The sequence below is a fragment of the Theropithecus gelada genome, chromosome 7b (genome assembly GCF_003255815.1).
Source record: "Theropithecus gelada isolate Dixy chromosome 7b, Tgel_1.0, whole genome shotgun sequence".
In the NCBI taxonomy this organism is placed as follows: domain Eukaryota; kingdom Metazoa; phylum Chordata; class Mammalia; order Primates; family Cercopithecidae; genus Theropithecus; species Theropithecus gelada.
In genome coordinates, this window is record NC_037675.1 from 101425928 (window position 1) to 101442964 (window position 17037).

Sequence of the window (17037 nt, forward strand, 5' to 3'; positions counted from 1 at the left end):
GTGGTGGTGGTTGTGATGGTGGTGATACTGGTGGTTGTGGTGGTCGTGGTGGTGGTGATATTGGTACTGGTGGTGGTATTGGTGGTGGTGGTGGTGGAGGTGGTGGTGGCAATAGTGGGGGTTGTGGTAGTGGTAGCAGTGGTGGTGGTGGTAGCAGTGGTGGTGGTGGTGGAGATTGTGGTGGCAGTGGTGGTGGTGGTAGCAGTGGTGGTGGTAGTGGTGGCGGTGGTGGTAGCAGTAACAGTGGTGGTGGTAGCGGTGGTGGTATTGGTGGTGGTGGTGTGGTGGTAGTGGTGTAGTTTTGGTGCCATTATGGATTGAAGTATATTTGCTATGTTCCAGTATATTATATTAGGTGGAACAATGTATCCATCATTGGCCAGTGGAAGTTACTCTAGTTCGCTCCTGGGTCCTTTTGACATGACTTCAGGAGCCTTTAATACTCGTTCTCTGGTATAACAAGTTGTTTCAGGATACTTGTATATATTTTTTACCTATAGCCCTTTCTCTCAGGAGGCCCTCCTTCCTTTTTCATCTGAAGGGAGGAGATTACAATATAGGTGTTAGGAGTGCTCATTGCCACGGGGTAGGGGGTTGTCTCTAAGCCTTTTCATTATGTGATTATGTTGTAGGAAATACTGTTTTTCTGTCATGCACAGGCCATTTGGCTGTGCAAGAGTGTCCAAGTGCTGAGACTCTTGGAAACTGGAGTTTTGGTTGTGGGAAATACGTGGCTGACTCTGAGCTGCTGGTCTCTGTAGGGATCTTCTATTTTATAACCTTATTGACAGCATCGACTCTGCCTCACAGTGGGACGTGTCCTCGAGCTTTAGAGAGAATCTGATAGAGCATCTCTTTTGGATGCTTGTTCCTTGTCCCTGAACCACGTTCATAACTTCTCACCCTGAACAGACAATGCTCAGCCCCCGTGCCAGCCCTTTCTCCATGTCGAGAAGGAGCCTGACTTGGAATGCCTTTCATTCATGACCTCTTCAGTGTCACATTTCTTTCTGTTAATGTAGCCAGTGTTCTGTATCCTATCCTGTGTTTCTCACCATTTTCTTAGTTATTTTGAATGTCTGCTGAAGGCACGAGGGCCTCATCTGCAGCCTCTTTCCTGGAAAGCCCTCTGATACCTGTCAGCGCCTGCTAACATGAGCGGGTCTGTTGGGAAGCATATTTCTATTTCTTGTCAGTTACACTAATGACCATTCCCTGGAGAGCAGAGAGATCTTCCTACTGGAACTCTGCTTCTTGGCTTCAGAGTCATTGCCTGGGAGCTGTGTGGGGCAAAAGTGAAAGCCCTAAGCCAGGGCCAGGCCAACTGCATCTGAATCTAGTGTCCTCCCTTAGTTAGCCAGGCGACCTTTTCAGATCAGACAGCGAGTTACCATGAGGCCCAAGTGAAAGAAGTGTGAATGAGTTCTCTGCAGAGCATTATGCAGATGTCACAGGGGATGTGCTATCATCTTCAGTAACAGCAGCACTGATGGCCCCAGGAGCGGCACCCAGATGGTGGACTCAGACCCCTGGGGAGTGACTCACAGTTCCATAATGGGAGGGACCCTATTTTGTTCAGCACTGTGTGCCCAGCTAGCTCCTAGCACAGGATTTATGACAGGTTAGTTGCATGCATGAATATACCTGTAACTAACTACAGTGCAGCGGACATAAAGCAAAATGTGATCAGCAGTATGAGTTTTCTGGTTACATAAGATTTTTCCAGCATGTAGGCTATACTGTTGTGGATTACTATCTCCTTTTTGGATTTAAGTATTTACAGACCTAAAACTAAAGAGAGAGAGAGAGAGAGAGAGACAGCATTCGATGCCCAAACACAGATTGCCATTGACATGGAATTTCAGAAATGTCTGCCAAAATCCCAGCCGAGGTCTGTAGCCCATCTCCAAGGTAGCAGCACCCTGTGCTAAGAAGGGAAACCATGATGAAATGGTAAGGGCTTTTTCTCATTCCGTCAGTCTCAGGAAAGCTCTGAGGGTTCTGCTGGCGGCCAGAGGAAAAGCTAGTAGCGGTTCTTGAGCTTTATAGGTGGAGCTGGGCCTCCAGGACATGGGAAGGACTGACGAGCCCCCAGCCGCAGGCCGCCTGCCCAGGGATAAATGCCGCCTTCACACTTAGTGATGTGGGTGGACATTGATCCTTTGCCACAGACTGGGGTTGTGGAGACGGAGCTTTAGGAGGAACTGGGCTGTTTTGCAAATCGAGGTTCAAGGCTAATGTTAACTGTGCAGGGGCGCGGGTCTGAGGGGTTGCCTCATAAACTGGACAGTCAAAACTTTAGCAGCAGTTGAGAACTAAATCCTTCTGGTGATTTCTCACTTCTCGCACGACAGGCAGGCCCAGGTTTGAGTTGTTGGTCTGTACCTCACCGTGGGCGGAAGAGGCAGGTTCAGAAAGTCAGCCCTGGAACTCTGGGCACACACCTGGAACCCGACCACGAAGCCGAGCCCTCCAGGAGTGCATGCGAATCACCCAGAGCGAGTGGGGGTTCTTTAGCATATGCTCAGAGCCACGAGCCTAGAGAATTCCCATGGGTCACTGAGTACCCATCTCAGGCATGTTTTGGCAACTGCTTTTTCATTTATGAACTGTTTTACATAACATGGTCTTTTGCTGATAAGCTAATGTTACGTGGAAGTTGATTACAACCACAGTCAGTTAAGTGTTGGCAAAATTCAGCTCCCTCATAGGCTTATAAATACAGAAGCTTCATAGTGACAGGTCTCATATTTAACATGCATGTCAAGAATCTCATAGAGCACTTTATGATTGGACAGAATGAAGTTTTGATTGAATTAAGATTGTACTTTTTTAAAGAACAGAAATAGGAAGAAAATAATTTCCTACTTATTAAGCCCAACTGCAGATCCTTAGCCTGCCTGTTCTAGTTTCAGTTCATTGAAACTAGGGTAAAAATCTGAACATGAAGATGAAAGAGAGAAGCCCAGAAAGGACCAGGTGCAACTGGTCCTGCAATTATATTTCTCTTCTTTGATCTTATCCACGTCATTGTTTGAAAGGTGGGTTTTTTCTGCTTTTACTAGAATGACCCAGAATCTGGCATTCACTCTGTCACTTGCAGTATCAAATCCCGTCTGCCCGGGTCTGAGAGCTGTGGTGTTGCAGCCCCTGCCACCGAGCCAGCCCTTTCCCCTGCCATGTGGCATCCCCCTTCCCTAGGCCAATCCCCATGCAGATGCAGCAGTCTTGTCTCCAAGCCCAAAATTACAGTCTGTGCCAGGAGAGGGGCTGCACCATAGCTGCACGGTTGTTCCTGCACCTGCAGACCATCTTCCACCCCAAGATCTCACTCGTCAGCATGCAGGTACTTTGCAAGCATGCAAGGATTTCTGTGTGTGCCACTCACCTGGCTGTGTTGCCGTACACAAGTTACTAAGCCTCAGTTTCCTCATCTGCAGAGCAATCTAATTGAACCCTCTGCTGGGGCGCTGTTGGGCTTGACTGAAGCCCCCAGCCTCCTGCCTGGTCAAGAGTGAGCAATCAGTAGAAAACAGCAGTAAGGTTGTCCTTCTCCCCTGAGTGCCCGGACTCTTGTTCCCGTGTCTTTATGAGTTCTCCAGTTGGTTTTCATTTGGGGCCAAATCCTAGCTTATTTCAGTGGAGTAAGTTTAGGAATCTCAGTCTCCGAGAAAGCTGGGGAAGGAGGCTTAGAGAGTTTTTGGAGGAGAGGCGAACAATTAGAGAAAGAAAAAGGGCTCTGTGGGACCCAAGGAACAGGCTGTGCTACGTTTCATCTGGCCTCTGGTTAGCACATTGACGAACGCTGGTTGGTTTTGATTTCTTAGCAATTCGTTTTATATATTTATGGATGAATGTAGGTAAAAGAGCTAGGATTTGAACCCCATTTTTCTGCCTCAAAGACCACATTCTCCTCCTCACACTCTGCCATCTTCCCAGGTAGTCGTAGTCAATGTCGTTTTGAGTTTTTTTTGTGGTGGGGGCCAGGGGCTGGGAGGCACCTACTCTGAGGAAGAGAACATTTATCCTGGTTCTGCCTTGGTCTCTGAGACACTGCCTGCATTTCCACATCACGCACTGGCGGGTGTGTGCTAAGGACGTGGAGACCTGGGTGGAGTGGGGTGGGGTGGTCAGAGTTGTCCACAAGGAAGATGAGGACCTCCTAGGACATCTCTCCATACCTGTGCAGAGGCCTGAGGGTGTGGACGATACAATCGGCCGGTTCCCCTCTGCAGGCAGGACTTCCCCAGGCAGAAGGGAGCTTCAACTCCTGCATGAAGACTGTGGATTACAATGGGAAAGAGGAACTACAATCTGATTAAGGCTGTCAGAGATAGAAGTGGATTGCTGAAAGAGATTGTGAAGTCCTGTTTCATTCATTTTTAAAAACAGATATGGGGGCCAGGTGTGGTAGCTCACGCCTGTAATCCCATCTCTTTGGAAGGTCGAGGCGAGTGGATCACCTGAGATCAAGAGTTCGAGACCAGCCTGGCCTACATGGCGAAACCCCATCTCTACTAAAAATGCAAAATAATTAGCCAGACGCTGTGGCAGGCACCTGTAATCCCAGCTACCTGGGAGGCTGAAGCAGGAGAATCGCTTGAACCCAGGAGGCAGAGGGGCAGAGGGTCCGTGCACCATTGCACGCCAGCCTGGGCAACTCCATCTAAAAAAAAAAAAGAAAAAACTGATATGGGGATGGTGGTTACACAGGTATATTTATCAAAACTCCTCGAACCATGCACTTGAAATGTGTGCATTTTGCTGCATGAAAATTGTGCCTCGAAGCTCATTTTTAAGTGAACTTTTTTGGGGGATGATGTTGTAACATGACTTTTTTTCTTAAGTAATTAATCAATTGCCTTAAACCTGTTTGTTAAATAACAAATAGTTCCATTATGGCCGGGCACAGTGGCTCACACCTGTGATCCCAGCACTTTGGGAGGCCGAGGACGTTTTGCTTGAGCGCGGGAGTTCAAGACCAGCTTGAGCAACATAGTGAGACCCCTGTCTCAACAGAAAAATTAAGAAATTAGCCTGGCGTAGTAGCGCACGCCTGTAGTCCCAGCTGCTCTGGACACCATGGCAGGAGTCGAGGAGGTCGAGGCTGTGGTAAGCAGGGATTGCACTGCAGCACTGCAGCCTGGGTGACACAGCAAGACCCCATCTCAAGAAAAAAACCAAACAAATGGTTCCATTGTGAAAGAGACCTCATTATTTTTTGAGTTCACAAATGATCAGGTAGTTGTGTTTTTTTTGTTTTTTTTTTTTGAGATGGAATGTCGCCCTGTCGCCCAGGCTAGAGTACAGTGGTGCGATCTCGGCTCACTGCAATGTCCGCCTCCCGAGTTCAAGCCATTCTCCAGCCTCACCCTCCTTAGTAGCTGGGGCTACAGGTGTGTGCCACTGCCTCCAGTTAATTTTTGTATTTTTAGTAGAGACAGGGCTTCACCACGTTGGCCAGGCTGGTCTCAAACTTCTGACCTCAGGTGATCTGCCCGCCTCAGCCTTCCAAAGTGCTGGGATTACAAGCGTGAGCTACTGCACCTGGCCTGATCGAGTAGTTCTTTGAGACCTTTTGCATAAGAGTGGACAGCCAATCCCCTGCCATGTCACGTGACAGATTTTCAGCTCTTCTTTACCCTACAGCTGGTTGGAGGGGCAGTGCCCCTGGAGGCAGACTCCCTGGGTTTAAGCCAGTTTCAGGAAACCTGTGCAACCTTGGACGAGTTAGTTTGTTGTACATGCCTCACTTTCCTCTCTTGAAAAATGGGGATAATTATATCTATTTCATGAGGTTGTTACAAGGATTAAATAAGTTAATACAGGAAGAGTTTAGAATTGGACCTAGCACATAGCAGACTCTCAAACATATTGACCAGGCCGGGCACGGTGGCTCACGCCTGTAATCCAGCACTTTGGGAGGCCAAGGCAGGTGGATCTCCTGAGGTCAGGAGTTCAAGACCAGCCTGGCCAAAATGGTGAAACCCCATCTCTACTAAAAATACAAAAATTAGCCAGGTGCAGTGGCATGTACCTGTAATCCCAGCTACTTGGGAGGCTGAGGCAGGAGAATTGCTTGAACTCAGGAGACGGAGGTTGCAGTGAGCCAAGATCATACCATTGCACTCCCCAGCCTGATCAACAAGAGTGAAACTCCATCTAAAAAAAAAAAAAAAAAAAAAAATCCATATTGGCCATTTAGTAATTGTAATTGGTATCATTAAGTGGCCATTGTTAGTAGCATTTCGTGTTTATTGTGGTCATCGTCACTGTTGCTGTCCAGGCATGGCCAGTTGCAGGCACTGATCGCAAGGACAGTTGGTTTCCGGCGTGGTCACCTGGCCTTCTCAAGCCTCATCAGCAGCCGATGGCAGCCCATCTCTGGCTACAGTAGTCCTTTTTGGTTTTTTCAGCAAAAAATGTGTAGTTGCCTCATTCCTTCAGGATTCTTGATTTGGGTAGGCTGCATTGGTCTTACATCGCCCCTATTTTGACCTGGCCTAGGCCAACACTTCCTAAAATACCATTCCCTGAGGCGCCAGGCCACCCTGGGTCCTGCAGGATTCCCGCCTGGCGGAAGGAACATCACAGGAAAGAGGGAGGGGAGAAACAACCCTTCCTGATGCTTTACGCTCCTGTGAGCACCAGGCCCTGTACAAATATTGTCCAAGTGGAGCCTCCTGACTGCTATGAAAATGCACTGCTCACTGTGTTTTGTGGATGGAGGACTTGCAGCCCCCTTGCTGGAGCGGAGAGACCCCCGCTGCCCTGCATTCTGTTCTGGACCCTGCGTGGCTCCAGGTTTCCAGTCCTTCTTTTTGCTTGCTGGCTCAGGAAAGTCTGACCTTTTCCCGGACTCACCTCCAGGCCCGGTTTCCTGTCCTGGGCGCCCTGGGTCCTCCTCCCTGCGCAGCGTGCACGGTGTGGTCGCTTCCAGCCACCAGGGCTGCTGCTGCCTTTTGTTGCAAAGGGCTCCTTCCCGTGTGTTTCCACACAAGCATCACAGCCTGAGTCCTTAGGCCCTCCCAGAACCAGAAACCCAGGGGGAGAAGATACGAAGATACCCCTGGAAAGAGAGGCGGGAAGGGCTGTCCAGGCAGAGGGCAGTGAGTGCAGAGGCCTGAGTGAACCCGTGTGTTCAGTGAGGAGTGCCATAGCTGGAAGGCCATCCTGGTGGGCTTTGTGGGCCCCTCCAAGGAATTTAGTCTCCATCCTTCAGTGATTGGGACAGGGAAGGGCCTATAAGATGTCATAAAATTGTATGAAAAGAATGTATAGGGTGCAGTGGCTCACGCCTGTAATCCCAGCACCTTGGGAGGCCAAGGCAGGCAGATCACTTGAGCTCAGGAGTTTGAAACCAACCTGGTCAACACAACGAGACTCTAACTCTACAAAAAAAAAAATGTTTTTAAATTAGCCAAGTGTTGTGGCACACGCCTGTAGTCCCAGCTACTTGCCTAGGATCACTTGAGCCCAGGAGGTTGAGGCTGCAGTGAGCTATGATCACACCACTGCACTCCAGCCTGGGTGATACAGCAAAACCCTGTCTCAAAAACAAAAGAGTTCATAAAAACTTATAAATCTTTACCAGATTTTATCATCTGGCCAGGTGTGTATTTTTCAAAAGATAGCTTTGGAAGTAGCAGAGGATTCATTCAAAGGCAGATGTTTCTCTTGGCAATACGTTAATCTGGTGATTTTGTCTAAATCTGTGGTGGCAGCTACCATTATCCTTTGTAACGAATAAAATGTGTATTGTTAACATCTGAAATGTGATTTGTCATCTTTTTATAGATGGGAATTTCTTAGCCATAGGCTCGCATGACAACTGCATCTATATATATGGTGTCAGTGACAACGGGAGGAAGTACACGCGAGTGGGCAAGTGCTCGGTAAGCGCTGACGGTGGCCCTGTCGCTCCTGCTGTACCTGCATGCAGTCATTTAACTACAACGGAACGGCGTTGGCAGGGACTTCTAAGGCCAGTGAAATGAAGATGGTGTTTTTCTCTCCCAGGGTCATTCCAGCTTCATTACTCACCTGGACTGGTCTGTAAACTCGCAATTCCTCGTGTCAAATTCCGGAGACTACGAAATCCTCTACTGTGAGTACCACCCTGGGGGTGTAGGAAGTCTCGATCTCAGAAAGTGTTCACTCTGAGACCCAGGAGGCCTCTGTGGAAACCCACCTTCCGTATGACTTAGGCACGTGCCATCATCTCTAGGCCGTGGTTTCTGCCTCTGTAACATAGAGGCGTGGGGCTGTGTGGCCTCTTGGGTCCTTCTGGTTTCCTGCTGACTGCGAGCCCCTGTGGAGGAGAAGATGCTGGGCCTGCCCAGAGGGGAAGAAGGCCAAGCCCTGCAGAGGGGTTCTGGGGGCAAGCAGATGTGGCAGAAGGGGGTGGGTCTGGGTGGATGTGGCCGAAGTGAGTGGGTCCAGAGCTGTCCAGGCAAGAGGAGGGCCTGTCAAGGTGTTATCCTCACAGGAGGGACCATGAAGTCCCTCCCACCTGGGTAGACGGCAGCCCTGGGACCCCTCCTCCTCCTCTTCCAACCCCACCCTGGCCAGTGTCTGGGCCCAGGCACAGTGAGGATGATCGCGGCTGGCACTTACAAGCATATCCTCGTGCCATGCACTGGTTCCTCAGACACCCACCAAGCACCTGCCACGTGCCCCACTCTGAGCCACACAGGTCAGCTCATGGGGCACAAGGAAGGCCTCACTGCTGCCCTGCTGGAAGTTACTAGAAAGTGCAGCGTTCCTCCCCTGCATCTTCTCAGATGATCCACAGCGCTTTCTGGCTTGGCCCCATGATGCAGGGAAGGGCTCAGAGCCCAAAACACAGGCCCCAAGAGCCCACAGGGGTAGGGGAGTCACACTCACTTGAGCGTCACCACTTGTTGAGGACCAGGACAGGCAGGACACTGGTGGCAGGGAAAGCAGGGCAGTGTGTACCAAGACTGAGCTCCCTCCAGTGGGGAGGGCAGCCACACCATCTCACCTCCTCCCTGTCCAGGTCCTGCCTGACACAGGCACAGGAATGGATGGTTTTCAGGCACAGTCCCTGGGTCTAGAACCTTCTCAGATGAGGTCTCGTACTCTGCTGGTGAGAGCTCATTTGGGGAACACACAAATGTTCCTTGGGAGGCCCTTGGTGTGACTGGTTTCAATAACCTCCATTCCTGACTCAGAGCTGAAGGGACTGAGGGGGATGGGGAAGCTGGGGGGCCTGACAGCAGAGGCAGAGCTGTGTTCAGGGGCTCTGGCAGGGGCAGGCAGCAGGCGGAGACCCAGGAACCAGAGACAAGAGAAGCCAGACTGGGAACAGAGACGGAGATGGGAAAAAAACAAAGAAGAGGGCGTCTCCACCCAGGCCCAGGGGCTCGGGCTCAGTTCCAGGGGAGCTCACAGCTGTGCACATGTGGTTCCCGCCCGACTGGGAAGTGGAGGGTCTCCCTCTCCGGGGAGGGCTCTGTACCCAACGGGGCACAGCTCTGGGGGCTCAGCCTTGCCCAGGGGAGGGGTGGGGCCTTGGCTTAGATGTCACCAGACTGTGTTTGCTTTTTGCAGGGGTTCCCTCTGCCTGTAAGCAAGTCGTAAGTGTGGAAACTACGAGAGACATTGAATGGGCTACCTATACCTGCACTTTGGGATTCCATGTTTTTGGTGAGTTTGCTGCAGATTTCACTGGTTCCAACAAAAGAGCGTCTCCTTTTAAAATATGTCTTCAGTAGCTGTGGAGTCTCATGGTCACCAGTCTTGTCAGACTGCTCTGCTGCTACGGGAGGCCTGTGCGCCACACCTCCTGCCGCACCCTGGGGTCGGGCCGGAGCTTGCCTGGCCATGGCCTGCTGAGAAGAACCAGAAAGATGGGTTTTTAACCCTTCTCCATCGTACAGGGCGGCGGATCCCTGGGACCCTCTCCTATCAGGTTGTGCCATGTGGACCTGGGTGGGCCAGATGGCACTCAGTCAACTTATCATTTGTGACGGTTATTATTTATATATTTTTTGTTCTTAAACTAGAAATTTCACTTTCTTCAAAGTTCACTTTAGGAATATATTCATAAGTAACCTAAATTAAAGGGCTGTAAATTAATAGAATTTTTAAAGGTAGTATTTATCATCTCTTTACATAAGACCACAAGTCAGTAGATTGGTGAGAATTTGCAGTTTTGTGGTGTTCAGTGCTGAGATCCAGAGGTTCGCTCCAGAGCTCCCCGTCAAACCCGACATGCATCCAGCCCTCTCCTAGCCACAGGTATTGTTAAAAGGGTCCCCCACCTACCCATCCTCCAGGCCCACCTGGGCTCAGGGATGCAGAGCCTGGAGCCAGTAATGATGGGCACAGCTGCCAGGCTGCCCCAAGCAAGCAGCAGCCACAGTGAGTGACCCCAAGAAACACATGCACACCCAGGGTTAAAAGGCCTTTGGAGACACCTGCTCTTGTACAGAATTATAGCAAGAACAAGGAAACTGCAGGCTTGAGGACAGGGCAGCTTCCCACCAGATGCTTCAGAGATCAAGGAGAGGCATTGAGTTGGGAACCGGGGTTCCTGGCACCGTCTGCCTTGGCCTCGAGAAGAGGCCTCAGAAGACCTGGCCGCTCGGAAAGCTTGTCTCTGCTCCTTTCGCGCAGCAGCGCATTGGAGACTGGCCTGAGTGAGAGGAGACTGGGCGCACAGGGAGAGGCCAGGAACCGAGGCTGTTGTGCTTTTTTGACCCTTGTTTCTAAAGCTGGACTTGAGGCAGTTTTGTGTTCAGGACTGTCCAGTGGGCGGCTCCTGCACGCCGTGGCCCTGTGGCCCTTGATGTCTCCAGCGCCGTTTGCGGTCTTTGTTTTAGGAGTGTGGCCAGAAGGCTCAGATGGAACCGACATCAATGCCGTCTCTCGGGCCCACGAGAAGAAACTCCTGTCAACAGGCGACGACTTTGGCAAAGTGCACCTCTTCTCATACCCCTGCTCGCAGTTCAGGGTAAAGGGCTTGTTTCTTCGCTAATCTTGTCCCCCATGGGGCGTGCACGTATGCCCGACCTGTTGGGAGACTAAATGGAAATGGGCTGTGAGTGAGTGCTGCCAGTCACAGAGGCGGATGTGACTCTGTTATCCGTGCCCAGAGCACTTCCGGCTGCCCTTAGGGAAACCCCAAGCCCCACAGGACCCACAGGGCCCTTCAGATCCGCTCGTCTACCTCTGTGGCTCCACAGGCTCACAGCTCTGCCCTCCGCCACGACCCCCTTGCTGTGCCCCTGCTCAGCTGAGCCAGCCCTGAGTCTTGGGGCACCCTTCCTCATCCTCCGTCACCCTGACCCTGATCCTCCTTCAGCAAGAAGACCCCTCGCCCTTAGCCCCAGGCATCTGGTTAGGCCCGCTTTTGGGGCGACCTCATACCTGGCACCTCTGATATTGAACGAATCTCTCAGCCGAGGGCAGTCATTTGCTCGTATTTGTCCCCTACCAGGCCACAAGGACTGTGGGCTTTGTTTCTGTGTCCCTTCTGTGTCACGCACAGAACAGGTGCCCAAGTGAGAGCTGCCGAGTGGAGGGCGAGTAAAGGAATGAAAGCATGCAGTGAGAATTCAAGCACTTTCCCATCCCAGATGGTTTGCCTTGTAGTAAAGGAAGCTTTCCCCCATATCATTCCCTCCAGGCTCCGAGCCACATCTACGGCGGGCACAGCAGCCACGTCACCAACGTCGATTTCCTCTGTGAAGACAGCCACCTCATCTCCACGGGCGGGAAAGACACGAGCATCATGCAGTGGCGTGTTATTTAGTCCCCACCGAGAGCTGTGGGGAGCAGCATGGCAAGGAAGACACAGACTCACATTACCCTTGGTCACTGTGATTTCTGTTTTGTTTAAAAAATTCTTACAAACCTCAGGAAAACTGGGCCCTCTGCCGGCTACCTTAGCTTAGTGCGCCAGCAGGCGCCACAGCGGATCAGTGGTTCCGTGTTCACTTTTGTTGTACAATATATGACACAGTGCACATTGAATACCAACAAGGTTCCAACGTTTACATTACAGCGACGTCAACAGAAGTAACTGGTATATTCTTAGTAACTTTTCTATGAACTCTTCAAAAATGGTCACAGAATGCCTTTTAAAACATTGTATATAGTCTTCACTGTTCCACCATCTAGCTTGCTAAGTCAAATATTTATGATGATAATGAGGTACTGAACCATGATGGCTGTTGAGGAATTGGTCCTAAAAGGACAGATCACTTAAGAAGAGTGAATAACTGATTTGCACGGCTGAATCAGGAGACGCAAAGATGAGACTGTATTTGGTTACATTTTCCAAGGTTTCCTTACATTCTCCCTTGGGGAGGCTGTGAGAGAGGGCTTGTATTCCTCTTGTGCTAAGCAGATTCTACTCCTAATTGACTTAAATATTTCAGCAGGGTACACAGGCGTTTCCGAGTTTCAGTGACACCGTCCTGCCTAACCGGATGCGGTCAGCCTCTTCACACCCACCTGGCTTGCATCCCCCATCCCTTGTTCACACGCCCTGATTCACGGTGAGACATTTTGCCACCTTCTTGTGTATATTACTTGGCATGAGATGATATTGTACTTGTATAGGATTCTAGCAATTCAAAATAAATATGTCAGACTAGGCTTTACTGTCTTATGCTTATGGACGTTGTATATTTGTATTTTACGACCAAGTAGACCAAGTCAGAAAGATCTCTCGAGCGTACCGTAAACCTGCAGACAGAAGTCCCGAAGGGCTCCACCAGGTACCAGGGCAGCTGCTTTTCCTGTCTTTTGTGCATGGGCGACTCATTACAGTGTGAGATAAGATCGAGTTCTGATGCGTTAAACGGAGGTGGCAGAAATTTGTCAAGAAGGCCTTATCCATTTCGATTGTGTGACAGATTGAAATTTATTGTTTACATTGGGGAATGTATCTCAAATTTTTAAATAGAAGAGTAATAAACAGACTTTAAAACAAATATTAAGATTTTTACTCATTCTAGGCAAGCAAATGAATGGAATTATCTGAGCTCTATGGCACTGGTTGTTTAGAGTGGCTGATTAAGTGCAACTTTCAGAAACATTTTTGATGGCATCACCAGCCTACTGCGGAAGCGCAGGGCACCAGTAAACACCATGTATTATTGAAGATGAATCTGTTTGTATGTATCCTTGTCAAATATATTCTATAATGAAATAAAATCTGAAAAGTGGATTTCTTATTGACCTATATTCATGAAAGCATATAAATTAAAATATTTAAAATTAGATATGATTCACACTATGTTCTGTTTCATACGCAGATTTTGTTCTCACCTGGGCCATTTGCAGGTGAGACTGTAGTTTGCAGATGAGACTGTAGTTTGCAGATGGTGTGGAAACATTCATCAGGGGAGATAACTATAAAGGATTTGGCCTATTACCATACTCAGTTGTCAGTTTATGTGGTTTTGTGAATACTGGCAAAAGCAATTGTTTTTCAATTAACAATGGAGGGAATGATAAGATGAGGGAAGGAAAAGGCATTCATTATTGACTTACATGTCAGTAAGGTCTACTTTTATTTCAATGCACTCCTATTTTCCAAGCTTAATAATAGACAAAGGATAAAAAAAAATACACAAATATTTTAGATATATGTACTATTTTATATATATGTAAACTACTATAGCTCTCTTTGTAATGAATTAATCATTTTATGAATGAATGAATGAATTTGATGGATTTAAAATGGCTTCATTTCATTGTAAATGAAATTCTTTGACCAGTGCAGTATTAACCTTGCAGGTGTTCACTGTTCATTCAGTCACTGTTAACACAGCCAGCAATGGCCCCGTGCCGCTGCTCAGCACCTCTCAGGCAAGCAAGGCCTTGAACCTCCAGGATTCTCCCAGAACGAGAGGCTCGGGAACCGGGCAGCTCTTAGCCTGGCTTCCCTGCAACACGTAAGATGAGGAAAGATGAAAGGAAAGGAAAGATTACGATTTATTTGAAGTTACAATAATTAAGTCTGTTAGCATGAGAGAATTTTCCAGTGAACAAAAAGCCCTCGGGATTTTTTTTAATTTACTATTTTAAACTTTGTGTTAAGATGAAATTGTTGCTTTTACAGAGTAACGTCTCCGTGGCGATCCTGTTTAGATAAGGTCAAGCAAGTATCAAGGGAACACTGGATTTCCTCGAGAACAGGGTAGGCACTGGCGTTCCCATGCTTTAAAGCTTGCGGAAGAGCACAGTTGACCCTTGAACAGCAGCGGGGTAGGGGTGCTGACCCCACACGCAGAGACCTACATATAACTTTTTACTGTCCAAAAACCTAACTACTGATAGCCTACTGTTGACTGGACGCCTCACTGAGAACAATTTCCACATACTTTGTTAATATGTATTATATAGTACACTCTTGGAATAAAGTAAGCTAGAGAAGATGAAATGTTAAGAAAATCATAAAAGAGGCCAGGCACAGTGGCCCAGCCTGTAATCCCAGCACTTTGGGAGGCTGAGGCAGGAGGATCGCTTGAGCCCAGGAGTTCAAGACCACCCTGGGCAACACAGCGGGACCCCATCTCTACCAAAAACTTTAAAAAGTAGCTGAGTGTAGTGGTGTGTGCCTGTAATCCCAGCTACTCTGGAGGCCGAGGTGGGAGGATTGCTTGAGCCTGGGAGGTCGAGGCTGCAGTGAGCCTTGGTCAGACCACTGCACTCCAGCCTGGGCGGCAAAATGAGACCCTGTCTCTCTGGGGACTCTGGAGGCTGCCAGCTGGCTGCCGCCCGCCTCCAGGGCCTGGGAAGTTGATTTGAAGAGTGACACCACCAGGGAAGGGAGGTAAACATCCTGCGGGAGGTAACACAGGAGGCTCTCCTCAGAGGCTGGTTTTGGGAGCCTGGGTGTGCTTGAGATTGTAGATTGCTCAACCCAAGCCAGGAGAAGAAGCTTCCGAGCCAGCTTGGGGGACTCCAGTATCCAAGGGCAGGTAAGGGAGCTGCGGAGAGGAGGGAGAGCCAGGAGGGCGGTGGTGGAGCAGAAGACAGTCCCTCACACGGAGGATCTTGTGTCCCCAGCAGGGCAGCTCGATGTGGTGCTCACAGGAGCCAGTGTGGGCTGTGCACTGGCTTAGCAACAGGCATTCCAGCGTCTCCATGCGCAGGCAGCGCCCGGCGGGAGATACAGGCAAGGTGGGGACAGCCTCAGCCACGTAGGGAAGAGAGAACATGAGGCCACAGGTCGCACAGGGCTGTCAGGAGCCCAGTGGGGGTGCGGGTGAAGAGGTGGAGGGAGTTTCCAGGCCAGTTGGAACTGGGGAGAGGCAAAGTTCAGTGGATTCTTGGCATTGGTAGATCTTAGGTGCCTGGCCGCCGGGGTGAGAAGGGGCTCCCTGGCAGGGGCTGCCGTACCTCACTGGAAAGCCTATTCTGGCATCTCCCCAGCCCCCCACATGTTTTCGAATGGTTACTTCCATCACCCAAAGGTTGGCTATTCCATTCATTAGCCATCTCTTCTGTGGTTTGGGAACAGGCTGCTGTCATCCTGTCTTACAGGCATAGGAGCACATAGGAAAGGGCAGACGGGAATGGTCCAATCCACAACTGGGGGGACAGGTTTTGGTGAAAAGCTGAGGAACACGTGCTTGATGCAAGGTGAAAACTGACTCTAGGTCCAGACATGGTGGCTCATCCTTGTAATCCCAGCACTTTGGGAGGCTGAAGCAGGTGGATCAAGAGGTCAGGAGATCGAGACCAGCATGGCTAACACGGTGAAACCCCGTCTCTACAAAAATGCAAAAAAATTAGCCAAGCATGGTGTCCCAGCCACTCGGGAGGCTGAGGCAGGAGAATGGCGTCAACCCAGGAGGCGGAGCTTGCCATGAGTCGAGATCGCGCCACTGCACTCCAGCCTGGGGGACAGAGCAAGATTCCGTCTCAAAAAAAAAAAAAAAAGAGAAAGAAAACTAAATCCAGGCCTGTTCTTCCTGCAGATTCTCTTTTTAAAAAAAACTTTGGCTGGGCGCGGTGGCTCATGCCTGTAATCCTAGCACTTTGGGAGGCCGAGGCAGGCGGATCACCTGAGGTCAGGAGTTCGAGACCAGCCTGGCCAACATGGTGAAACCCTGTCTCTACTAAAAATACAAATCAGCTGGGTGTGGTGGCACATGCTGGTAATCCCAGCTACTTGGGAGGCTGAGGCAGGAGAATCACTTGAACCTGGAAAACGGATGTTGCAATGAGCTGACACCATGACACTGCACTCTAGCCTGGACAACAAGAGCAAAATCAGTCTTAAAAAAAAAAAAAGGCCGGGCGCAGTGGCTCACACCTGTAACCCCAGCACTTTGGGAGGCCGAGGTGGGCGGATCACGAGGTCAGGAGATCGAGACCATCCTGGCTAACACGGTGAAACCCCGTCTCTACTAAAAATACAAAAAATTAGCTGGGTGTGGTGGCGAGCGCCTGTAGTCCCAGCTACTCGAGAGGCTGAGGCAGGAGAATGGCGTAAACCCGGGAGGCAGAGCTTGAAGTGAGCCGAGATCGCGCCACTGCACTCCAGCCTGGGCGACAGAGTGAGACTCCGTCTCAAAAAAAAAGAAAAAAGAAAAAAACTTTACAGAACATTTCAAACATTCACAGAAGTAGAGAGAGAGCCTCTCGCCCAGGCTAAAAATTATCAGCGTACTCATTTGGCAGGGGAGATACCGTGATCACGAAAGTGGTCTTCCCAGGGCAAGGCTTATCCACTGCACTCCGGACATGCTGACCCCTGCGATTTCCCCAAAAGTAGGAAACTTGGCTGCATCATCTGTGGTCATGGGGACTGTGTTCATGCTTTCCCCTGGTTAAAGAAAAAAAAAAAAAAATTTAGAAAATCTTGTTTCCTCTGTCTCGCCTAACTTTTGGGGGAGATGGAGTTTTTTGTTTTGGTTTAGTTTGGTTTTTGGGTTTTTTTTTTTTTTTTTTTTTTTTGAGACGGAGTCTCGCCCTGTTGCCCAGGCTGGAGTGCAGTGGTGTGATCTCAGCGCACTGCAACCTCTGCCTCCGGGGTGCAAGCAATTCTCC

At 49.7% G+C, this 17037-nt stretch overlaps 1 protein-coding gene and 1 non-coding gene across 5 annotated transcripts in view; both read left to right on the top strand.

Annotated features, from left to right (window-relative positions):
• Window positions 1-13717, top strand: part of EML1 (echinoderm microtubule associated protein like 1) — a 174635-nt gene extending 160918 nt beyond the window's left edge. For all 4 annotated transcript variants that reach the window (XM_025392377.1, XM_025392376.1, XM_025392375.1 and 1 more), the window contains 5 exons: window positions 7798-7895; window positions 8020-8107; window positions 9574-9669; window positions 10848-10978; window positions 11654-13717. In XM_025392377.1, coding sequence (XP_025248162.1) covers window positions 7798-7895; window positions 8020-8107; window positions 9574-9669; window positions 10848-10978; window positions 11654-11779 — 539 coding nt within the window. In that variant the 3' untranslated portion in view covers window positions 11780-13717. The remainder of the gene's footprint in view (window positions 1-7797; window positions 7896-8019; window positions 8108-9573; window positions 9670-10847; window positions 10979-11653) is intronic.
• A 2936-nt stretch (window positions 13718-16653) lies between these two features.
• LOC112629594 lies at window positions 16654-16815 on the top strand. Its single transcript, XR_003120685.1, has one exon. It is a non-coding gene; the product is annotated as a U1 spliceosomal RNA (small nuclear RNA).
• Window positions 16816-17037: the final 222 nt, after the last annotated feature.